General features: G+C 41.9%; 2 protein-coding genes across 2 annotated transcripts in view; one reads left to right on the top strand and one right to left on the bottom strand.

Moving 5' to 3' along the window:
• Positions 1-24,935, top strand: part of dock2 (dedicator of cytokinesis 2) — a 95,129-nt gene that overhangs the window by 42,292 nt on the left and 27,902 nt on the right. Inside the window, exon 26 of the mRNA XM_023416769.2 lies at positions 2,753-2,848. Coding sequence (XP_023272537.1) covers positions 2,753-2,848 — 96 coding nt within the window. The remainder of the gene's footprint in view (positions 1-2,752; positions 2,849-24,935) is intronic.
• Positions 5,166-24,616, bottom strand: insyn2b (inhibitory synaptic factor family member 2B). The gene is made up of 4 exons (XM_023416770.2): positions 24,473-24,616; positions 12,796-14,701; positions 10,003-10,077; positions 5,166-5,359 (listed from the first exon to the last, which is right to left on the bottom strand). Exons 2-4 carry the CDS (start codon positions 14,364-14,366, stop codon positions 5,176-5,178), a joined length of 1,830 nt encoding a protein of 609 aa, XP_023272538.1. The 5' UTR covers positions 14,367-14,701; positions 24,473-24,616; the 3' UTR covers positions 5,166-5,175.

The following is a 24,935-nucleotide window of genomic DNA, read 5'->3' as shown; positions in this document are numbered from 1 at the left end:
TTGTTTTTCACCCATCGCTCTTCTCCTCTCTGGGTGGTGCCTGACTAAGTTGCTGCCTCACAGATAGATGCAGAGAGACAAACAGAGATGGTAGAGAAGATGACGCGATAGACAGATGCCAGTGTCTCTGGGAGAGTTTGTGTTGAATTCATAAGTAACTTTTGTGTGTGTATGCGGTTGATGAGTGTGAGTGATAAAGGGAGGATACTAACAGAGGAAGACAGATAGACATGGCTCACTAGAGCTTTCTCGCTTTCTTCTTTCCCCTAGCCCCAAAACGATGTTTTCTGTTTCATGATGCCAGTAGAACTAATAAACCAGCCTAAACTACGGTTTGGAGTAGACGGCCAGAGTATCGACTTCCCTGTGTGTGTCTGTTCTGCAGGAGAGAGAGAGAGGGAGCATTTGGTCTCATCTCGTCTTCCTGTTCTGAGACAGCTGTCTGAGAAACTCTCCAGGAGACAGAAAGATTTAAGCTTATTCAAAAATCAACAGCTGCGCCTCAACCTAACTAGCTGAGCACATGCCTGTGTGTCTGAATCGTAGGTCTGAATTTGAGATAGTCTGAGGTAGAAAAGACACACACAGTTGTTTATCTTCCCTGTGTCCTGTGGCTCTGAGTCAGTGCATTTAATATGGTTTAATCATGCCTACCTGATTCTTATGAAGCCCTTCAAATAATCTGCCATCAGGCCAGGACACATGCACCCACACAGTCACACACAGTCACACACAGTCACACAGATGGAGAGCACGGTGTGTTTAAAACTTTGAACTTGAGTCCTCTTTACCTACTTCTGCTATTTTTGGACCTCCCCTCTCCTTTTTATGCTTTGCTGATCAGCTAATACAAGGACATGCACATATACGGTGTATACACACACACACACACACACACACACACACACACACATACATACACACACACACACACACACACATATATTTGGGTCAGATTATGCTAACAAGGTGGCACACTAACACGCACATGCGCACACACAAATATGTCCAGCAGCATTAATGCTAAGGTGTGTTTGGATGTAACTATTGAGCTACTACCCCTGAGGCAAGTCTGAGTCAGCATCTGTTGACTGGCTTCATTGTAACATTGTGTGTGTGTGTGTGTGTGTGTGTGTGTGTGTCTGTGTGTCTGTGTGTGTCTGTGTTTTTCCTGTGTACATGGCGCTATGTCACTATAAAGGTGCATATTTTACTTAGAGAGTCTTTGTCCTATGTTTATGTGTCATTATTCACAGCCCATTTCTCTTTACAGGTCATCAAACATAAGAACAACATCTCAAATAGTTTGCCATTAAAAGTCAATTTACAATATTGATGCAAAACTTTTAAATGTTTTGTTTTACCTGAGGCTCTTTTCCTCCCCATTTGCTGCATGATGAACGTTACATTAATGCAAATTTAGGTTGATTAAATAAACCTTGGATATATATGAAAAGAAATTTGGAAATATGATTATCATAATATTAACAACTGTTGTCGTTTTTTCAGGGCGTTAAGACTGCATTTCAATAAAAGTGAAAGCATTTTCATTTAATATGAGGTTATGTTATTTGAGGTCATCATATTCACTATTAAATTTAACATAACACATCAATAGTCATCCTCACACGGCATTATCATATATCGATAATGAGGTATTTGATTTGAAATATCACAATATCTGAGTGTCAATTAACTCCAGTGCTAATTATTGTTTATTTCTTAATTGGATTATTGGAAACTGTGATTATATTATAAAATGAGATATACAATGGTTTAAGAAAACATTTTCTTTTATCTTCATTACCAGAAGAGAGTTGTTAGCTATGTTTGGTGAATATTGTGACAAAGCCTCCTGTTTATATGGCTCAATCATTCCGAAAGCAAATATTATCCACTGTTCGCAATTTCCTTTTGCTTCCATTGGATGAAACAACCAAAATGGCAGAAAAATGCAGAAAAAAGCTCTCACACACTTCCTGCGTTAAGGCTCTCAAAGCATGTAGAGCAGGTCCGGCTTTAGTTAAGGCGCCAGCCGTGACGTATACCAACACTTGGCCATGCAGATGACAACTAGGAAACAGTAATTTGATTCAGAAAAGGTCTGAGCACAAAGACAGGCAGACTCTTAAATACATCGTGTCCCCTTTGTTTCCCTCCGGGCAGATGGAGGAAGAGAAACATGATAGAAAAGTGGCTTCAAAAGGGAGAGGAACGATAGGAATATGAAAGCAGGTTTGCACAGAAAAACCCGCATTCACGTGTCAGAAGCCTTTTGCGGTTCAAATGTCCACACTGAAACTGATTAACTGAATGTTCTGGTGAGGCTCATTTTCTGAAAAGTGAACAGTCTTTAAATTTTAGATTCAGAAAAACTCTATTCTCTTTCTTCTTTCATTTGATCAGGCATCCTTTCAGAACCCAAGAGAAGCTTTGGACTGTGTCTTCATAGTGAGGAGAGTTCATGTGAGGGGTGGGGTGCTGGTGGTGGTGGTGGTGGTGGCGGTGGCGGTGGCGGCTGCACAAACAAAACCTTACGAGTCTCCAAAGTTCTGTAGAGAAAAAGTTCAGAGACATCCCTGGAAGCAGCATCAACATTAGTGACACTGCTTCAATAGCACAGGAGCTGTTCTGCATCTGTTTATATGTCTTCGTGTGGATTTACATTTGAGGAAATCTAACAATCTTTTGTTTATCTACATCCCTCTCTCCCACTCTCTTTTCCCCTGCTCTCTGTCTCTGTTTATCTCAGGGGGAAACATTTCAACATATCCGGGACATTGTCGTGTCTCTGCTGAGGATCATCAACCGGACTGTCATCACGATGGGTCGTGAGCACGCTCTGATTGTAAGTACATGCAACTTTGCATATGTGCGATCTGCAGCGTGCCTGACTTTCCTCAAACGGATGGGTCAAGCGTTTTGCAGAATCTTCTCTTGTGTCTCACTGTCTGCTGTGTAACTCGGATTAGTAAAAAAGGCCAACTGTGGGCAATTTCATTCTGAAACACAAAGTATGTTGACACCAGTGCATTCTGTTTAAAATACACACTTTTATTGTACATACAAGAGGAAGATCAGGAAGAGAAGGTCATCGTGGGAGCTCACACACTGTTATGGGACAGCTTACAAAAATGCAGAGACAGGGTGTTTTTGGATATAGATTTGTTGATTAGTCACTGTGGTGTCATCCAGAATACTAATTGGTAACAACTTGTCCCCACAAGCAGCTGAAGTAGGCCCTCGTGAGATTAGTGGTTAGACTCTAAACTGCTGTGACATAAGCACTGGTGTGTGTCTGTGTGTCTTGTGTGTTTGCAACAGGGAAAGACCCATGCAGGATTTTACAGATTCTTTTTTGTTCTAATTTCTGTCATGTCTGCCAATATGTAGTTTGTTTTAAAATGCCATTTCCAATACTTACTGTGTTATAATCTAGCAAGGACATTGGTTATTGATTATAAATTGCATTTTAAATGGGATATCGTACCTTGACCTGATGAAGTATACTGATTTCTTTTATACATTTTGATAAGATGTGTAGGCTCGCAGTGTCAGTTTTCTTATTGATTTTTGTTGCCCAGTTGTAGCTTAATGAAATAGCTAGCTGTAGCGGTATGGCCTGAATGCTACACAACAAGTATATAGCCATGGAAAAATGACCTATTGTATATTTAATGTGAACAAAGGATTGTTTGTTACTGGGGAATAACAAAACAACTTGTTGGTTTTTCTCTTTAGTTTATAGGTAACTTTCTGTATGTCCTCACTGTGACGGTGCAAAAAGTCACAGATGGTTGGTGCTTAATTACATGAAAGATGATGGCTTTGGGCTCTTCACACTGTAGCATGTCAATGGAGCGTTCCTGTGTGTTGAATTAGGAAAAACTCCAGACATCAACATCTAGTTTCACTGTAATTCAAACAGATTCAATTGGTGTCTTATTGGCTCTGATTTTGTAAATATCGATACATTTATACAGCATGACTACACGCCAATCATTAGCAGTGAACTGATAGCTGGTCTACCCCTAGTTTGCACTGGTTCACATATGTACTGAATGTGCACTGTATGTGTGTATGTGTGTGTGTGTGTGTGTGTGTGTGTGTGTGTGTGTGTGTGTGTGTGTGTGTGTGTGTATGTGAATACTTGCTTGTGTTTCTGTGAGTTTACCATATGTGTGAATTAGTGACTGCAAGTGTGTGCCTCTGTGCATGTATTTGTATGCACATGTAGGTGTAAAAATCCTTGAAACAAGATTGAGATTACAGCAAAACACTTCCATTTTGGATGGTAATAAAGGAGAGAATCAATCACTCTGTCAGTCAATGGTGACAGAATTTTTAATTAGCTGACACAGCCTGTCAGTCTTTGATCAGCTGCCTATCACATTGTCTCTTAATATATTCTTTATACAATCTCCAGTGTGCTCTCTAAACCCTGATATCCATCCAGCGTGCTGTCTCTTTGTTTCCAGAGAGCCCATCAGCTTGTTTTCTGCTCATATCCTCTTAGCGCTTCAGTTGTTGCCACATTGAAATTTTGGCTGTCAAGCCATCCGAAGACACAGTATTCCGAATAGTTCCAGTTCCCCTCCTTATTGCTGTAATTTAGCCAAAATTGTTGTGAAGATTCATTCTCAGCTGTAGACGTGAATCCATCTTGGCATAAATCCGATCATACATTATCTATCCATCTGTCTAGACAGCCAGTCAGCCAAGTTACAAACAGAACGCCTGTCTGACATCCAAAGTGTCAAACACTTCTTCTCGTTGTTACACAAGTGTCATGGGAAGCAGTATCCTCGCCCTTAGTCAAAATTTAATCACAAATTAGCCGCTAAAGTCTGGCTCCCGCACAGAGAAGATCGCGATGATCTTTTGGTGAAACTCCCGCTCAAACAGATCTGACAGGAAAGCTCAACAGCTCCTCTGGCTCTCCTTTCCTTCCGTAGTGCATTCCCTCTTTTTCTAACTGATCCCTGGTGTATTTTGTCAGAGCTGAGGATGGATTGCTGTGGAGAAAGTGTAATTTACAGAGATGCTGCTGAGAAAAAAAATGCTACACAGCCACATGACCACAAGAGAGATGCTTTACTTTTTGAGTCTCCTGAAACACAGTCCACACCTGTATGCACCTCCTTCCCAAAAAGGCTGTTGTGATTTTCCCAAAGCTTAGAGCCACCAGAAACACTTCTTGCGGAGTTTCTTGACACGGGCCTTGGTGCCGGGGCGGCCGGTGGAGGAAGGTGCTGGCATGGGTTTGGTCAGAGTAGGTGCAGGCACATCATACTCCCCCTCCAGGGCCTCCATAACTCCTTGGAAGCGTCCCTCCTGCTGTCTGAAATCGTGCTCCACACTGGGGAGGAAAGAGAGAGAGAGAGAGCAGTTAATAGGGAAGGAGACAGGGATGAGGGAGGGAGAGGTAGCAGGAGCACGATTTAGAGGTTGGGATAGTGTCAAATCAAGTCGAATTCATTTGTACCGCTCATTTTTCACAAAAGCAGATTAGATGTGGGGGTAGAGAGAGAGAAGAGGAGCAGAGGGATGCAAGGACAAGTGGAGGTCTACTGAGCAGAAAGAGATTAGAAAGACAGGGACTGAGAGAAAGGTGAGTGAAGGAGTTTTAGTGACATTAAAATGTCGTCACAAAATGCTTACAGCACCTTAAAGAGAGGTCGCACTTAAGCTTAGATGTAAAATCGTGTTGTGTTCTTAACTTAGATTAATGCACTTTCAGCATGCGTACACACATGCACACACACACCCTTACTTTCACACAGGCCTCAACTCATTTCATATCCGTAGTATTCTTGTGCGCTTCATGCACCAATAGATCACAGGCTGGTGAGATGAGAGAAGTGGGAGGAGAATGAGAAAGAGAGCAGGAAAGAAGCGGAGAGGAAGGGATAGCTGAGGAGAGAAGAATTTGCAAAATGGAGGAGCTAAAGGAAGGAGCGAGGGAGGAACTTTTTTTTGCTCTTGCGCTCTTTCTCTCACCATCTCTCTGAAGTGCCCACTGCTGCAGGTCATAGTGTAGTAGACTTTGAGTTTCTCTCTTCTTTTTAGTGTTTTGTGTTTGTGTTTGTGTGTTTGTGTTTGTGTGTTTGTGTTTGTGTGTGTGTGTGTGTGTGTGTGTGTGTGTGTGTGTGTGTGTGTGTGTGTGTGTGTGTGTGTGTTTGTGTGTGTGTTTAGGGGTGGAGCTGCATAGGGCCTGTCTGGCATCTGGAGCTAATGAGCCACATGATGAGGCAAGGAGAGCAGCGACAACTACCCCCCTCCTCCTGTATCCCAATATTCCAACATACACACACACACACTTAAATACACACTCATGCTATACAAACACGTATGTGCTCCCCTGACAGCCAACGTGTGCATGTTCCACAGCAAGCCCACGGCTGGGGGGGGGGCAGTGTACAGGGACTTATGGGAAGAGAAAGGGAAGAAACTGAACCTTTTCTGGGAGATGGAGGGATGGATAAATGAAAGAAAGGTGAGCTTTAATGAAACAGGTCAGATAGGTCACTGCAGAAAAAAAGGAGGGAACGAAAAAATATAGAATGAGGTAAAGGAGGAGAAGATGACTGCCACCAGAGACGTGGAGAGAGGAGGGCAGAAAGGTCTCATCTCCCAGAGATAGAGCACAGGCATGGAGGAAACCAGTGAATTTAGGAGGAAGTAAAAGCTCTGGCGGGCGCAAAGGAAGGGAGATTGCTGGCTGCCATGAATAAATGATAAAGGAGATGTACTATGACTACACATACACGGATATTGTTCGCATACAGGCACAAAATATATCTAAAATAATAAAGTGGTGCACCTGTCCCACATTCAGTTAATCTTGAGTCTTTCCTGTTTTAGAATGAGGACTTTTCTATGTCAAGTGTGTCTTTGCCAACACACTTCCCTAGGTTTCAACCTCCCCCTCTCTCAATCCTCTGTGTCTCCCTCTCTCCCCCTCTCTACCCATATCTACCTCTCTCACTATTGTTCATGGGATTATAGCACAGCGGGAGAAGCAGCCGCTCTTAATTCGTTCTGCAAGCTGTCATCTTCAGCATCTCTGCAAGTTTGTGCATGACTTTGTGTTCTTGTTATGAAAAAATTGAAACCTTTTAATTTTTTTTTTTTTTGTTGAAGTGAGGGTTAAGGTTAATCATGTAGTGGCCAGGGGAAAGGTTTAGGTTCAGGTGTGTGGATGTGTGATAGGATTAACAAATTATTTCCTCTCTCTGCTTAGGTGTATGCGTAGTAGAAGAAGTGAGAGAATACTCTAGGTGTGTTTACATGCCTGCATATGCATCTCTATGTGTGTCTGAGCCATTTAAACTTTGTGAGGTAAACAGAGGGGCTGTCAAACGTTTCTCTCCCCCCTGTCTCTCACCATACAGATTAATTAGAATTGGCAATGGCAAAACATCTTCAGGCAGCCAGCCCACATCAAAATCACTTTTTTCACCAGAAATCATTCGGACGGACGTTTCAGTCCCACGCGTAATTCATCCTCTGCTTGTGAGTTTTTTTCCCTATCTCCCATCCTCTTTACCCAGAATTCTCTCTGTGGGTTTGATAAGGCGGTTACTGCCCAAATACAGCTCTTGCACTTTTGACCTTTGTGCGCGTTTGTCACAATGGACTGCTGAAAATGTGCTTTTCCGCACATTTAATGTATGTAAAGAAACTTGTACTCAGATATTTGAGAAGAAATATGATTAGGGAGTAGATTCTGCATATCTGTCCAAGTCATTAAAGTCTCTCACATAGCGTGAAATATATTCATTTTTTCGTTTGTCAGTATGCATAAGTGTGTGTGGGTGAGTACGCATGTGAAATGTGTGCATAGATGTGTTTAATGAAAGCTGATTTTCCGTTTTTGTTGGATCTATTAGCATGTATGTATACATGATTATATTTGCATGCGTGCAAAAAAACAAAGGGAAAGTTGAGCCAGGAAAGCAAAGAGGGATTAGAATGATGCGAGAAATAACAACATACTCTTGAGATCAGAATAGCTGCAGGCCCAAAAATTATGTGAAACTCATTCATTTCAAGGACTTTGGAAACATTTCTATATTTCTATTGTTTATAAATATTATAGCATCTTAATTACTGTTATTAATGTTTTTTTTACCGTCTAATGACTGGTCTCGTTGCACAACACGTTCAGTCTTAGATCAGAGTAGGTTTAAATGTAAAAAAATAAAATAAAAGTACTTTATGTCTCATAAACATTTATTTCCTCCTGTCCAGTTTCTTAGACTGCCAATCTATAGCCTCGGAGCTTAGATTTATTTTTCAGAAGTCTGCGCAGAAATCCAGTTTTGCTTAATAACTGATTTGAATGATTGTCAAAATTGTTGTTTAACTGTCTGTTGATTAACTAATTGATTAGTTGATTAATTGTTACTGCCGTAGCTGTGATGCTATATTCCATTGAACAGTGATGGGAGTATGTGTGACCACATGCGTTCAGTTTGTGGTTCCTGTCTTTATCTTTGTGTGTGTGCATGCATGTGAGTGTGTAAAGTGAGGGAAAGTTTGTGTGTGTTCATTTACATGTGTTTATATCTATCTATATATATATATATATATATATATGTGTGTGTGTATATATATATATATATATATATATATATATGTGTGTATAGGTGCATGAGTATGCTTCCATGTGGCAGTCATATCCCTTTGGTGTTCATTAAAACTTACTGGGCTAAGGATCCTGCTGTGTTAATTAAGATCAAGGGGAGGAGAGGATGGGATGAGGGGGAAAGGGCTGTTGGAGTTGGATTCGATGTATCCGAAATGTAGTACAGATGAAATACCAGAGGGATAGAAAGTAAAAACACAGGAGGGATGCAGATGTGGGGCTGCCGGAAGGCGAGTATCTTTGGGAGTTAGGGAGAATTGGAATAGAGGCCGTGTAAAATGTATCTTTATCCCCTGTGGCCTGCAAAGGAGATTTTATATACGATTGTAAACAAGCAGCATTAGCTTCAAGCTGAACTTTGGTCTGGTACATGCGCATGAAAAGTTTTGGACTAGAAAAGAGGTTTTGATACCAGATTATTCCAGTTATAGAAAGTAAATATTTCTTCTCTGTTCTGTGTCTGCGATTTCCATGAGGCTATGCTATTTGCTATATTGAAAATCCACGTTTCCAGCTGGTGTGAGCAAAGCAGAGAGAAAGAGCGGTGTTGGAGGTTGGGTGGTGGGACTGGGGCACATACGATTAAAGCTTTGGCAATTGACAGATAGAATGAGGCACAGCTGTACAGTGGAACCCAGTCTGATCGAAGGTTAGAGATGACAGAAAGAGAGGCTCAGCAGGCATGGGGTGTACATGTGGAACGATTTACATAATGAAAAGATGAGAGAAAGGGAAGGATGGGGTGGAGGTGAAGGGAGGACTACAACTACAATATGTGGTATGAGATTATGTGGGTGCAGCTCTGTAAATTGCAGAGGATCTAAGAATGTAATTACTTATTTAGGTCACACAGACAAGAGACAGCTGGAACAGGAAAGACACATTATTTAGGCACGGAATTATTTTTGCTTGTTTGCACAGAGGATTCTTTTATGTGTAAATAACTTTCCTGGAGCGAGCATCCTCTTCTAATCTGTAGAATACAGTATGTTTATTTCAGTATACATGAGGGGTATCACTCTTAGTCTTGATTTTTTTTTTTACATATAATAGAGATATATTGTATGTGGAGTAGAATTCACAGTTCATCAGAGGGGAAGAAAAGGGCAGAGATGGCGGGATACCAAGAACAAAGGGTAATGAAAAATAAAACAAAAAGCAAGGTGTGCTAAATAAGTGATGAAACCTGGAAAAGATGAAAAAAACAATACAACATGGAATATTTTCAAAGCTACAAAAGGCATTTGGTTTTCCTAGAGAAGTTTCAGGTCTGTTTATTACGCTCCCGGCAAGAATGAGTTGTCACCGGTGGGTTATGTAATGCAGTAAGCTCATTATCTTGATCAGGTTACCTGTAGATGATGCAGGCTGTCTTTTGGCAGGTGGGGCAGTTGTTAATGTCCTGACCAGTTCTGTATGAGCTGCGACTGTAGAAACAACAGATGTAAAACATTCACACACACTGACAAAAGTTGTTTAATTGAACAGCTGTGCATGTAGACAGTAACTATCTGCATGTACCATTTGTTTTAGCCTGCGTAAAGAAGCAGCATCCAACCTGATATTTTTTATATTATTTAAACAACTGTTGGTGTATTTGGTTTTGGTATCAGGCCGCACCAAACCAAAGTCTTTGTGAATTTTTTGATGTAGTAGTGGAAGAAAATGGTCAAAATACCAACTGTGCACGAACAACAGGCCAAGTTTTTCTCGACTGGAAAGAGTCTCGCTCTCTTGACTGCTGATGTCACAACTGTTACTGCTCTCTCCACCTACGCATACTCAATGCAGCAGCAGCAGCAGCAGCAGCAGGTGTGTTCTCTGGGGGTTGTCAAAGGACACAAAATACCATGTGATGTTTAGTGCATGTGATGTACCCCCAACAGGACTATCCAGACCATCACTCGAATAGTGCCAGTGGGTGAATAGCTGCCTGTTTAGCATTCCAGGCAGGTAAAAACAGTTGCTAAGCATTGTTTGCAGCGACTGTCTAGGTAGGTCTAGATGGGAGCCAAAATTACATGGCACAAATTCTTTTATGCAAAGCATTCAGTGAAAATAGAAAAGAAAGTAATTGGATTGAGAATTGATGTGCTTTACAAAAAAGTATGATTATACATGCAAACCGTGTTATCAAGTTTGAAGAAGACTACACAGCTCGAAACAGTGCAGAGATGTTGGAAAACAAAATTGGATGAAAAAAACATCTTACAAGCTCATGCTGACTGCCACGTAATTAAAACACTTTATTTTGCCAAGATATTTTGGCTGCCCCTGCACTGAACTGTGTCGATGAGAGTAGCTGATTTATGTTGATAAAATGGACATTTTAATTACATGGAGAGAGACTGTGTGACTGGCATCAGTGTTTCTCCCCTACCGGTCTTTATCAAAGACAACAACAGCAAGAGGAGACAAGTATTTGCTTCAGGAGAAAAAAGAAAAACGAGGAGCTGAGCACAGCAACAAACCCTTTAGCTCAGCCGAGACCTTTATCACAGCAGCCCACTTAGAGTACTTTCATTTCTGTCACAACATCACATACAGATACTCTTACTTACTGCTTCTTTTACTTTTCTTTCTCCTTTTATGTCTTTTTCCCTCTATCTCACAATTGCACTCTCTTTCTGTCTCTCGCTTTCTCTTCAGTCTGCATTTTTACCCCTTTTACACTTTTTCTCACACATTAGCATCCTCACAGCAAGCACACACACACAGACACACACACACTGAGGGATATGAATACATAATCTTATACAGTCTCACACACAGGGCAAGGCCACGTGTACACTGACTTTAGGAGCCTTATTGTGCAGCTTAAACATTAATTGCATTCCTCAAAGGTAATCTGAAGGGGATTAGTTTGGAGCTAGAGACATCTGTTAACCCTGAACACAAAGGAGGAGGAAGGAGCGGGATGGAGGGAGTGAAAACATGTGGAAAGAGCTTATATGGAGATGTAGAAACATTATTGTTTTGGAAATGATGAGGTAGGAGGTTAAGGAATGGATTTTAGTTTATCGGGAGGAGAAAAGGAAGTGACTGCCACGTGTGAACGAAGGGGCTGACATTCAGGGTGGGAGGAAGAAATATGGTAGAAACTACAAGAGAAGAGCCACAGACAGTAAAGGTGACATTGTGAGGAGGAGGAGGGTGAGGAGGTGAAGACCGGGGAGCGCTAGAAGCAGGAGAAAAATTAAACAGAGTGACAGCCAACATATGACAGCAGGGGAGATCAATGAACATGTAGCCAGGGCAGAAAAAGGGAAAAATCAAAAAACCGGTGAGAGGGCAGAGGATGGAGGAAGAAGAGGTGATTCCCGGTATATACAAGGAGGTGAAAGATAAGAGGAGAGAGAGATAAAAGGTATTAATTATGACTGGAGGAAAGTAAGGTGCGAGGGCGGAGTTGTAGGAAAGGATGAATAGCCTGAAGCGGGTTGAAGAACCTGAGATCAAGGGGAGGGTGTTGATTGAAATAGCGAGCGAGTATAGAAAGCCAACTGGGACGTATGTAGACAAGAGAAATGGAGGATATGGGGCGGGAGAGGAGGATTTAAGAGTAAAAGAATTCACAGGAGAGAGAGAACAGGAATTTGCTTCGGTGGACAGTACGATATCTCTTACTATCTGTTACCACTGGGACTGCATATCCTATAAGGTATATAACGTAAAAGGACAAGAGATATAAGGATCAGCAAACATTGAGTACAGGCTAGCAGGTATCACATCCCTACAGAATAGGATCACACACACGCATACACACACTACAGCAATTCTCCACAGGCCTGACATTTAAAATCTATTACACAGACTTGAAAGCTTGTCGGTATATATATTGCTATAAAACCTCAAATATATTCTCTTCTCAATCTTGTGCACTCCCATGACACTTCTCCCTCTCTTTCTTCTCTTTACACTCCACCTAACTCTCTCACTCTCTAAGCACTTCACTCTTAAAGTGGACACCTCTACCCCTCTTATCGTTTTTCCTGTATCCCTGAGCTTCATCTCTCGCTCTTTTTGCTCTCTATCTTGGTATCTAACATCATACATCATAATCCATTTTCTTTCTTTTCCCTTTTCCTTTTTTTCTTTTTATATTCCTCCATCGCCCCCCATCTCCCCGAACTCCCCTCTCTCACCCTTCGCTGAGGGCCTTGCTCTTCTCCAGGTCTTGAATGACGTTGAGAAGCACCTTGATCTTCTCCTGATTGGACAGTAGGTTCTCCTCCACGCTCTGCAGCTGCCTCTCCAGCCCGCGTGGAGCGTTCCCTGTGTGTCCACCCAACAGCAATCCTCCCGGAGCCCCATTACATTGTGCTTTCATATGAGTCTTACAAGGCAGTGTGTGGTCGTCAAATGATTTGCTCTTCTGTTTTGTGTAGTCCTTGAGTTTGATCCGCTCGGAAGATTTGTCGATTCGTTTGGGAGTGTTTGTGGTCTCCTGGGTGTTTTTGGTTTGCGCTACAGGTGTGTTCGGTTTGGAACGAGTGGTTGTAGGAGAGATTTTCGGAGGGAGAGGTGGGGTGTTGGTGGGTTTTGATTCACTGTTAAGGGAAGAAGCTGGAGGCTTAGAAGTGATTTGTACTACTGTGTATTGGTGTGTGTGTTCATCGGCGTGCTGGATTTCGGCCTCGTCATGCTTGTGTTGGTCAGTTGAATGCGGTTCTGTCACCTCTGCAGATGGTGTGTGTGCTCGTTGTGTGTGTGTGGTAGCTGTGGTCCTGTTGTGTATGTCTGTTGTTTGTGTGGCGGAGTCCCTGTAATGAGTAAAGTCTGCAGAATGTGGCCTTGTCTGCTGCTTTGAATCTCTTGTTTTGTTCTGACCGTGTGATGTGTGGTTGGAATGTGAGCTGTGTGTTTTTGGTATAGTGTGTGACAGCTGCGGTATTTGAGATGTTTTTGTCGACGAGGTGTTTGCTGTGTCTGTGTTTTTGGTGAAAGACTGAGAGTCCAGAGCAGAGTCTTTTCTTGACTGGCTGGGGGCCACCGACGGCTTCCTTGGCGGATTAGGTAAAGTCTGGCTGGCTGTTATTTGATTGACAACCCTCCTGCGACATGCGCCTGTGCACGGTGTAATCTGTGATCGCCTCCTCCCACAAGTCCCACAGAGGCGAGGCGGGGAAGTCGTCATCATTCGACAGGGCCGAGGTGGGGTGGCGTGCACGGCTGTACAAACGCTCCCCGTCTTTAACACTGAGCGGTGGCCTTCACCGCGCAGTGACTGCACCCTCCTCCTCTCACGGGCCGGCTCCTTACCTTCTGTGGCCTCGGTACAAACCCCTCCCACCACATCAGATGCTACTACACTGCCATTTGTATACCGAGCTGTCCTTTTACCTTTTGTGTCCTTGGGGTTTGTCCGAATACTTTTGATCTGGCAGTAAACTCCACTGCCCGACCCTTGTGATCCCATGTCGTCCTGTGTCAGGCTGTTGATCTCGTTCTGAGATGTCTCCTTGGACACTGGCAGACTGTTGCTGTCACTACTGATAACTCCCCCTGTCTCTGCTGTCGTCGTTTTGCCTGTTGCCACGGTGAGTGGGCGATGTGTGTTGCTTGGCTGGCTGCCGTGTTGTTTGATGGAGGGGAGAATCCGCAGTCCGGGAGATGTCTGCACCCCGACGCTGCACAGCGGGCCCCATCGCCCCCCTGCCAGGGGAACCCCCAGCGCAGGCACTGGATTGGTTGGGTCAGCCACCCTCCTGCCCATACTCCTCTGCAGGTTGGCTCAGCCCCCTGAGGAGCTGAACGGGATGGAGGCAAGCGATGACATCAGCCAACGTCAGAAGGATTATATCCAGTAGAAAGCAGGAATGTTTCCAGCTTTTGTTTACCCAAATGAATGTGTGTGTTTGTGCAGCAGTGTGAGAGAGTTTGTATGTGGAAGGTTGAGACAGGAATTCAATATCCAATAAGGCTATAAGCTCTCAATGTCCTTCCATTAATGACCTCCTTACTAGTTTGGCTACTTCCAAAACATCAGTCTGAGACCAATTGCCTGTGGATGACGAGTTGGATGGATTCTGTGGGCACTGCTGGTTTGCTCTGTAGAGAGAGAGGGAACAGAGAGAGGCAATGAACAATAGGAATGACAGGAGAAAGGTGGGAGACAGGGAATAAATGGTCACATTGGCAAGAAGACGCAGACATTAGGCACGTAAAGCACCATAGAAAAGCTTCAACCTCGACTGAATCCACACACTGACCAGATCGATAGAACTCTATCAACCTCTTATTAGACCAGCAGGTGGGTGGGAGTTACAGAGGCAAGACTCTAAATCTCATCAAGTTGTTTCTCTTGAACGAACAGAAAAGACAAGAAATATCTTAAAGGCAAACGCCTTTGTCTCTATAAAGTTGCAAGTTGCACACCCTCCTCAGAGCTTTTGTCGGTGCGTCTTATAAACTTAGGACTGAGGATGTCATTGCAGACTGTCATTACGTGATCACACTGTGCGACACATTTCAAACGACGTTATGTTTTCCCTCCCACAGCAGTACGTAAACCAGTGATATATCATGCCCTGACATCTCTCATGGAAGCAGTTTGGAAATCTGTTTAAAAAGTCTGGCATCATGTTAAACTCTGCACCACTGATCTGCCCGTCTTCCTGTTTTTTTTCAGTGAGGTAGACGGGCATGTTGCCTAAAGTGAGTGTAAATATATCTTTTACATAAAAAAAAATGTATTTGAAGCAGCAAACATAATACATAGGTTATGATAAAGCCTTACCTGGTATTAATACGATTAGTCACAATTTTTGGATTGTTTGGGAGGGAATCAAAATTAATAATATGAGCTTAATCATTTCAGATCCCTGAGAATTGACTCCGAGTACTTCAGTGTTGCACTTTGACACTGATTAGCTGATGAAATTGGGTCAAGATAATATTATATCAAATTTTTACTCTGAGGAAACTGGGCCATTGCAGCAGCAAATATTGGCAGGATACATCAAAGAAAAAAATGGCGATGGAGATAAGAAATTAAATGGAGGTTATTTACATATGCAATTTATACAGTATTTAGGAGGATGGAAAAGTGGCAGGGGCCACATTTATCAGGTTAAAAGTAAGCTCTCATTTAAGCTAATGGAATCGTTTTCTCAAACACATTTAGCTCCTGAGGGCAATTGACCGTTCTGTGGTTTATAATCCTGTGCATTTGTAGATGGACTTCAAAGGTATCTCTTCACAAAATACAAGCATCAGTACATTTTGGACATGCTGCAGATACCAGTCAGCACATCTCTTTCTTTCTACCTTCATTAAAATCAGACCACTAGCCACCTGTGATCCCTCATTGCCACTCAGGATGCGAGTATGACGTTGAGTCCTGAATTCTAGTACTTTCCAACAAACGTCTGCTCAGGCAGAGGACAAAAGGTCTGGTCACGAAAGATAATTTGTGCATTAAATCAGGCTTGCATCTGACTGAAGTCTTCTTTATGTCTTCATCATAATTTTTTTTTCCCCCTCCTCTCTTCATAAATTTTGTATTTTCATTGCAGTCATTGTGAGATGTTGAACCAGCTGGCATACGCACACACGCGTACACACAGACAGAAAGAAAAAGAGCTTATTTCATGCCAGCTGGTGCAACAGCACAGATGCCCGCTGTATAGGGTCAAGGCTGGGACAGCACAATATTTTTCAAAATAAATGGAATAAGGTTCACCTATTAGTTTAAGAACCCCTGAGATTACTGGCATAATGGTTTTCATTAGGAACTTGTCTCAAAAGTAAAGACAAACATCAGATTGAAGCTTTCCAGGAGTTTTTGAAAGGTGCCTCTCAGCAGTTGTCCTTTAGTGGTTAAAAATGAGCTCACATCCCTGGACAGGTGCTAGCTCATCCAGGCTGTGATGAGCCTGGCTGCTGCTCTAATAGTTCATATGTATTCAGGGTAAGGTACGTGCACACATTCACTCATACCAATGCTCTGTGTGACCTATATCAACTCATTCTGAAGCCTGATGTCAGCAGAATAAAAATGGACATTTAGCCCTTTATTCTCTTTTCCCTGACAGCAAGTGTAATTAATATTGTCAGACTCTTTGGAAATTCAGTTTTCATTTAAGATCATAAAATATTAAAACTGAATGAATACACTCTATTATGCTGGTGGGCCTGCCCATGGGCCGCAGCATAGGATTGGGAACAGTTTAAATTTAGATTGTTTTCAGTCTGCATCCCTCTTTTATGCAGTGGTGGAAAGTAACTAAGTACATTTACTATAAGTACTCTACCGAAGTGCAATTTTCAGGTTGTACTTTACTTGAGTACTCCACTACACTTCAGAGAGAAATACTGTACTTTCTACTCCACTGCATTCATTTGACAGCCTAAGTTACTAGTTACTTTTAAGATAAATATCTGACACAGTGGATAATATAATAAGCTTTTAAAATTGTTGAAGATTAAACCAGTGGTTTCCAACCTTGCTGGTATCCTACGTCTTACAAAAATAATTGTGGAGTCAGGGTCACATTTCAGATTTTAACAGCACCACTAAAAAGTGATTCCTCCCTAAATTAAACTTCTCACACAGTTTCACCTTGATAAATGTTCAAATGATCCAATATCTCACCAAAAAATCAAAGATTAGAGAAAAAGTCTATAAACTGAAAAAAGGATTTGGTTATCAGAACTTTGTTGTTTCTTCTTTACTGTCCCATTAATCATCTCATGACCCCTCAGACTTATCTGGTGTCCCTGACATAAAACTGTATATGAAGTAGTTCAAACTAGCTCCACCTCCAGCAGCTACAACAGGAACATGCTGCTTACACACTGATGCTTCAATATTAATAATCTAATAATATTATACAGTAAATAATAATATATCAGTCAGAGCGACCAAAGCAATATGTTTGCTTTAATACTTTAACTACATTTTGCTGCTAATTCTTTCACTTACTTTAACTTAAGTAGGATTTGTCACTGAGGACTTTTACTTGTGATGGAGCATTTTTACGTTGCTGTATGGGTACTTAAGTAAATGATGTGAATACTTCTTCCGCCACAGCTTTTATACAACTTTCTACATGTTAGACAACAGTCAGTGTCGAACAGTACTGTGCAGTTAGCAGTCATGACAAAGTTGCAAATAGTATGGCTCTAGAGCATTGCTGACAGACAGTGGAGCTTTGAAATGCAAGGTCTTTACATAAGTCAGTATAGATCAAAGAATTTCTGCTTCAGTGACATATTGCCCCATTATTTATATAAATATCTGGACAGTGAGTTTGGCTCAAGGACTTCTGCATTGCCTGGGGGCTAGCAGGCTGTCACACCTAATTGACAGCCTAGACTGTTTATGATCAGTCACCATGGTAACTGTTATATGGTAACCATTAACCTGTAGTGAGCCACAGAGGTCTCAACCCTCGACCTCAACCCGTGGTTTGCTTCTTTTTTTTTTTCTTTTTTTTTTTCTTTTTTTTTTAAGTGTGTGAATGTGGTATCTTCTGTGTGTGCGTGTGCATTCATGCATGTGTGTGAAATCTATTATTTGCAAAGCAGGCCACTGGGTGGATGAGAAACAGATTGAGTTTGCAAAAAGAAATCGCAGGTGATGATGATGATATTTTTCCTGAGCGAAACAAAGAGAGAAAGAGAGAGAAGGAAAGTGAAAACAAAAGAGCGAGCCGGTGTTTGTGTGTGCCACGGAGAGTAAGGGCTGCAGATGTGCGTGCAAGTACGACTGCGTGTGTGTTTGATTGCGTGTATGTTATCAAGCAGTTTGCCTTGGGATTCAGACTAAGTCAATTGAAGGTAATTTCACTGCAGCTCATTTCCAAGCATTTGTCTTTCTCCCAGCAGCCATAGCAGACACCAGAGCACCTGCTGCAACAAACTTTCTCTCTGTCACTACCCATTTATGTGTCTGTGAATGTGCATGTGTGTGTGTGTGTGTGTGTGTGTGTGTGTGTGTGTGTGTGTGTGTGTGTACCATTTCATGTCTCACTCTTCACCCCTGACCTGCAAGCTGTGAGGCAGAAAGTGACACCATATCCTCAGACATCAGTTCTTGTGATTCACACACATGTCTTTCTACCCCTCTTTTTCCCTCCCCCTCTCTCTCTAATTCTTGTTGGATACCACTCTCCTCTCGTCGCTCTCGTCTTTCATCATTACCTGTGTTTGTTGTCGCACTTTTCCTCCCACCACCCCGTTTTCCATCTCTGTCATGCTGGCTTTGATTTGGTGTGTGTTTTTTTCTTTCCCCTCCCTCACTATCTATATTTAATCTTAGTCTCTCGCCCACATCACACCTCTGGCTGTGCCAAATGATCAGGGAGGGGAAGGAGGAGGTAAAACTGTTGGCTGGGGGATGCAGGGGTAGGCGACGAAAGAGGAGAACAGGGGAGACGGCAGCACAGGGAGGTGCAGAGAGGTGGTGGAGGGATAAGAGGGAGAGAACAGATGAAGGAGAAGGATCACGGACAAGATGAAAGTGATGCATTTGATTTGTGTGTGTGTGTGTGTGTGTGTGTGTGTGTGTGTGTGTGTGTGTGTGTGTGTGTGTGTGTGTGTGTGTGTGTGTGTGAGAGGAAGCGATATAAAGGCCCATTTTCCTAAGTTGAAATCTCCAAAAGCGTTTGATAGAGGTTGTTGAAGAATACAGAGAGAGAAGACCAGAAGATCTGGGAAGATGCACACACTTGGTTGTCAGTAATCAGTACGCACTGCAAGTACGCTTCAGCATCTGTCTCCACACACAGTCTTGAAACACTACAGGGAGTGTCTTGACAGGGTGCAGCTTTTTATGAAAGCTGTTTATACATGCAATGAGTTTAATTTACCAGTTGGAGGGTTTGGGCTGTTAAAGAATTGTCTACACACATACACAGGCAGTCTCAGAAAGTGTGTGTGTGTGTGTGTGTGTGTGCATGCATGCATGTGCGTGTTTGTGTGTGTATACGTGTACATATATGTTTGAATGAGTGCGCACCCTTGCGTTTGCAGTGGTAACAGAGGACTGGATGCTCTAGCGAATCGAGTCCCCTGTCGTTTCAAGGTGAGCCTCATTTTTCAATCGCCGATTGACGGGCCCTGTGTGTGTGCGTGTGTGTGACTGTGTGTGTGTGACTGTGTGTGTGTGACTGTGTGTGTGTGACTGTGTGTGTGTGTGTGTGTGTGTGTGTGTGTGTGTTTTAGGGAGCTTGAGACTCAGTTTACTGCTCTGTAATCACACTGCCTCTCTCACTCACTTTCTCTCACCCACTCACCCACAGAACACAACAAACGCAGCACTTTATTGGCCCTTCGAGACAGGGAACACACACTGCATTTTGGGTAGTGTGGTCATTTTTTTCCTCTGTTGTCTTGGCTCAAACCAACAACAGAAATTAGCTTTTTATATATTTGTGAACTTTATGGTTTATAACCACTATTTCTGTGATTATACAAGCTTTTGAAACTGTCAGCCTCAATCGAACACTTATTTTCATCAGGGACACTCGAATAATTTAGTGCCATTTATTACAATAACTGTACTTGGCAGGAAAAGGCTCTGCTCTTGAAGCTGCTCCTCCACATCAATCTGAATGAGTTCTTGTAATGTTGCACAGTGAATATACATATTTATATTTCCATAAATGTGAGTCATCAAAATCAGATATAATTTCATGAGAGCTTGTGCAGGCATGAACAATTGGAGGAAGAAGTCAGAGTGATGTCTGCACAGGTAGCCACAATAATCTGCTTAGTATAAGAGCTGTTAGATTATTAAAACCTCCATCTGACTATTTTTTTTTTTTTTAAAAATGTGATTGATGATGGAGAGAGAGACTAATACGATCAGCAGATGAGCAGTGACAGAGGTCAGTTCTCCTGATCAGCTCATTACAGGTATGATTTCAATGCTTCACCTGAATGAACATGAAACTCAGCAGAAGTACTTCTTTACAAAATTAAAGGCAGCTTGTGCTTGGCCTCTTATGTGGAATGAAGATATGTGTGTGTTTTGTGTGATAAATACAGTGAAGCGACAGAGAAAAGGATCTAGCTTTGTGCCAGAATTTGTAGCAGTAGCAGACATTAGTATTTGGTTCATTTCGGTTTGTAAATTAATATAGTATATCTGCAGATGTCCCATCATTTCCATGCTGCATTTCAGATGCACAGTATTTTGACAGTTTGTAATGTCTGTCTGTTTTTCTTTTGTTTCCATAATTGGTCAACAGGTTCATTTTTTCTCAGGTGTCGTGGTGTAGCATTTATTCCTGTCCCTTAGACAGACAGAAGAATACAGTAATGAAACCTGCTCAGCTGGTGCTGCAGCCTGTTGTTTATGTTTTTTTTTTTCCTTTTGTGCATTTTAATTGGGTGCAACTGTATTTTTCAGGGACTGTGCACTTTAATCAGCATTTCTACTGAAGAGCCACAGGCCACAGAGGCTAATGTTCATATCACAAAAGCCAAGCATCTCAGCCAACCCAGTATAATTCAAGTTAGGTTCTCACTGAAGCATTGTTTGAGGCAGATTGTGTGTGCCTCACTGATAGCAAGAAACTCAAGTGTCTCTTCAAAGCAACTCGTGCAAACAGTGGAACGTGTTACTGTCCAAGAAAACTTGCAACATATTGTAGCTTTCCTACACACACTGACAGGCCAAAACAGAATAATAGAAAATGACTGTGCTCTAAGGAACATTTAGTACTATGCGTTAATGATAAATTTACATTCCCATCTCGCTCACCATCGTTGTTATTCTATGAGAATTTTCTCAGAACATGAGGCCCCATGTGTTAATTTACAGAGGCTCAAAGTGAGGTGGCCACATTCCTCGTTTAAGCTCAGAACTTTAGTTTGTGAGCCAACATTGTCAGTCCTTGCCCCTGGACAAACTCCTCTGAGTCTACGCACTTTTTCGTGTGTGTGTGTGCATGTTTAGAATCAGTGATGCATAAATTGGACCAAAGCAGAAAATTAATTTAGCCTGTTACTTAATTCTTCATTAGACGTGAGGTGGGAGCGAGCCTGGACTTGTGAGCCTTTTCTCTGAGGAATCTTCAGATAATGATGAACATTTTATTAATTTAAAGTATACCTAAAGGTCTTGAGTCTTTGTAGTTGTACTTTCCATGCATGAACATTGTCACTAGACATTGTTCATTGTCCAATGACAAAAGTAATTCCTGCAAGTTTAGCTTCTCAGGGATTTCATTCGGTGATCATTGACCATTTTAGACATTTCAGAAGACAAACAGACTTTCATGCTCACTAGGACTTCCACATGTGAATTCAATTATTAATAATACAATGGCAGAGGCCTTTTTAGCCCCTTGCTCCTTGTTTATAAGGATATAAATAGGACATAACTCAAAGTGATGTCCCATTCCAGTCAGACGCCCCTCAGACAAAAAAAGAATTCTGTTTGATTTTTATGGTATAAGCTTATTTACAACCTTTAACAAGGAAAGGGGTGAGATATAGGCAGTGCGTACTATGACTATTCCATCTGCCAGCTTAATTAATTTGTGTTGTTGGCGAGAAGAATGTGTGTTTGTTGAGCACTGGAGCAGAGAAACCAATGTAAAACAGAATATTTATGAGATATTTGCCACCAAATATTTGATAATCAGAGATAAACATGATGAAGTCAGAAACTATGGCCTGTAAGCCAACAGAGGAAAACAAAGTGTGTATGTTAAAGAGGCCCTGCTGATGCAGTGTGGGTAATAGAGTGTGATATGGTCTCGGTTTTGCATTTTTGCTCAAACTGCAAACTCTCCCCCCTCTGTCCTTCGGCCTTTTCTTCCTTTAACCTCGTCTTTTTAGTCCTTCTTTTCACCTGTCCCCGTCCTCTGATTACTCCCTCCTCTCTCTGTCCTCTTCTCCCCTCTCATCTTTTTCTCCTCTGCTATGCTATGCTATATCACTCATCCTGTCCACACATCCCATTCAATCTCTCAATCATTAACCCACAATCTATCTCCCCTCCTCTTGTCTCTCCATCCTGTTGCCCCCACTGGCCTCTCTCCCTCTCCCTCATCCATCTTCCTGCCCTTCTGTCTTTCTGGTCCTTTTCTCTTTCAACGCATCTCATCTCTTCCTCATCACTTGTTCACAGTCTGTCTGGTTAGCAGATCGGCTAAAGTGTCAGTGACACACACATACACACACACAAATGTCTATGCAAGTACACACACATTTCTTTTGACTCTGCCTTCTGTCTTCCTGTCAGTCTCTGTTAACCTTTATTTCTCTCTCTCTCCAGTATGCAGTATAATACCACAACCTATTGATTACATTTCCTTAGTCTTTAATTTGCATTATACCCTCATTATAGATTATTTCTTTCTGTGCTGCAGTAGTTTCCAGTATGTGTACTGCTATCTCTTTTGGTTTTGGTTAAAACATTTAACTCCCTTGCATATTGAAATAGTTTTTGAAAAAATCAAAATGAATAAAGTGCATTAATGAGAAAATTGAAGGAATCCTGCAAACATATGTTGAGCATGCATCATTATTTTATCCAAGGTTGAAAACAGAGAAATGCACTTAGCAGTATCCTTGTGCATCACTAATAACCACATTACCACAATAAGCTCCTTATACATGCAAGCATTATGACATTTTTATCATTTATTCAACTAATGTGCTTCCATTGTTGTATGTCTTCCCATTGTTGTAGGCTCATCATTTAAACAGTCATTTATAAAGTCTTTAAATGGAAAAGCAGCATAGTGACACTCAAAACACAAGTGGACACTGAAATGTGACAAACGAAGGAAAGAAAGACTGTGATTGGTTCCCCACAAGAGCGGGGAACCAATCACAGTCACAGACAGTCACAGACTTGTTGATGTGTTTGTCTGTGACCATGAAAGACTAGTGTAACACACACACACACACGCATATGCACAAACTGTCATTTTAAATTATGCTCTTAACTGTCTGATGAGGTTATGTAATTGTTAAGTGCACAGGTCACATATATCTACACTCTGTCAGTTGTAGATCTCTGCACACAGTTGTGCATGTTCTTACACACACACACACACACACACACACAAACACAAACACACACACACACAAACCCATACACAGATGCACAGGGGCAGCATTAGTGTATAAGAGAAGGGTTGTTGCAATATAATCCCATATTAAAGCTACACTAGCTGTTCTGATGATTAGTTCAGAAGCTTTTAATAGTAATCGGACAACAGACACCCACACAGTCTCGCTCTCTCTCTCTCTTTCTCACACACACACACACACACACACACAACACACACGTGAAAAGACAGAAACATTTGGAATCCACGTTAAAAACAAAAGTTGTAATTAATGTCGTATGATCAAACACACAAAATAAGCACTGCACACATACGCATACAGTACACAAAGATGCATAGGCATATTTATCTACAATCCTAGTGTCACAGATAGAATTACTCACCTGCCACACACACCCACATACCTACAATTTATATACATACTGTATATATATTATATGTGTGTGTGTGTATATTTTCTTTGTTTTTGTTGTTTTGTTTGTTTGTGTTGTCCAGAGATTAAAACTATAGATTTTGACCATTAGTCCAGTTGTCTGTCCAGTACCTGCTTCTATCCAATCACTATTATCTCAGTAGAAAATCCTGGCCGGTGTCTTAAATTTTGAATGAGCTGCTTTGAAAAATAAAGTACCAGCCGCAGGCTATCAGACTGGAAATATTCCTCAGAGGGTCATAACAGAGCATCTTTACCAGGAAGAAAACATTGCAGGCTTTTATGCTGTCACTTGCATACACACACTCAATAATCTTCATCAACTGTCTTTCTTTGCTTTTTTCAGTCACTTACCTTTTCTTAAGGTTCTCTTTGGTCCGCATTCTTCTCCTCTCCCTTGTTCTTGGTCTCTCTCTCTCTTCTCTGATAGTCCTTTAGTCCTCAGTAGCGCTCTCCTCCGACTCTTTACCGCTCTATATCTCTCTCTCTGTCTCATTCTGTTGCTGCTGATCCTCGCATGCTCACGGAGCCCTGTGATCCTCCCTCCTCTCTCTCTCTCTCTCTCTCTCTCTCTCTCTCTCTCTCTCTCTCTCTCTCTCTCTCTCTCTCTATCCCTCACCCCCCTCTCTCTCTGCCTTTCCCCAATCTATCTTTATTTCTCTATTTCTGTACCCACTGCAATTCTCACTCTCTCTCTTTCTCTTTTGCACTCACCTATATCTCAAACACCATCACTCCGTTATTAATCCCTCCACCATCTCCCTCTTTCGCTATCTGTCTATTTCCCCATTTCTGTCTCTCTTTTGGTGGCTAATCC

This window comes from Seriola lalandi, unplaced genomic scaffold (genome assembly GCF_002814215.2).
Source record: "Seriola lalandi dorsalis isolate HSWRI2012SDOR001 ecotype SW California unplaced genomic scaffold, Sedor1 jcf7180002054569, whole genome shotgun sequence".
In the NCBI taxonomy this organism is placed as follows: Eukaryota; Metazoa; Chordata; class Actinopteri; order Carangiformes; family Carangidae; genus Seriola; species Seriola lalandi.
Note: the sequence above shows the minus strand (reverse complement) of the source record. Positions and strands in the feature narration are given on the sequence as shown.

Bases quoted from the DNA above. Each gene is read 5' to 3' on its own strand.
- insyn2b (XM_023416770.2), bottom strand. From the start codon at position 14,366: ATGGGCAGGAGGGTGGCTGACCCAACCAATCCAGTGCCTGCGCTGGGG. The intron at 10,078-12,795 runs GTGAGAGAGGGG...TTGTTTCTACAG, and splicing joins AGCAAGGCCCTCAGCGAAGG to TCGCAGCTCATACAGAACTG. The intron at 5,360-10,002 runs GTAACCTGATCA...TTTCCTCCCCAG, and splicing joins ACAGCCTGCATCATCTACAG to TGTGGAGCACGATTTCAGAC.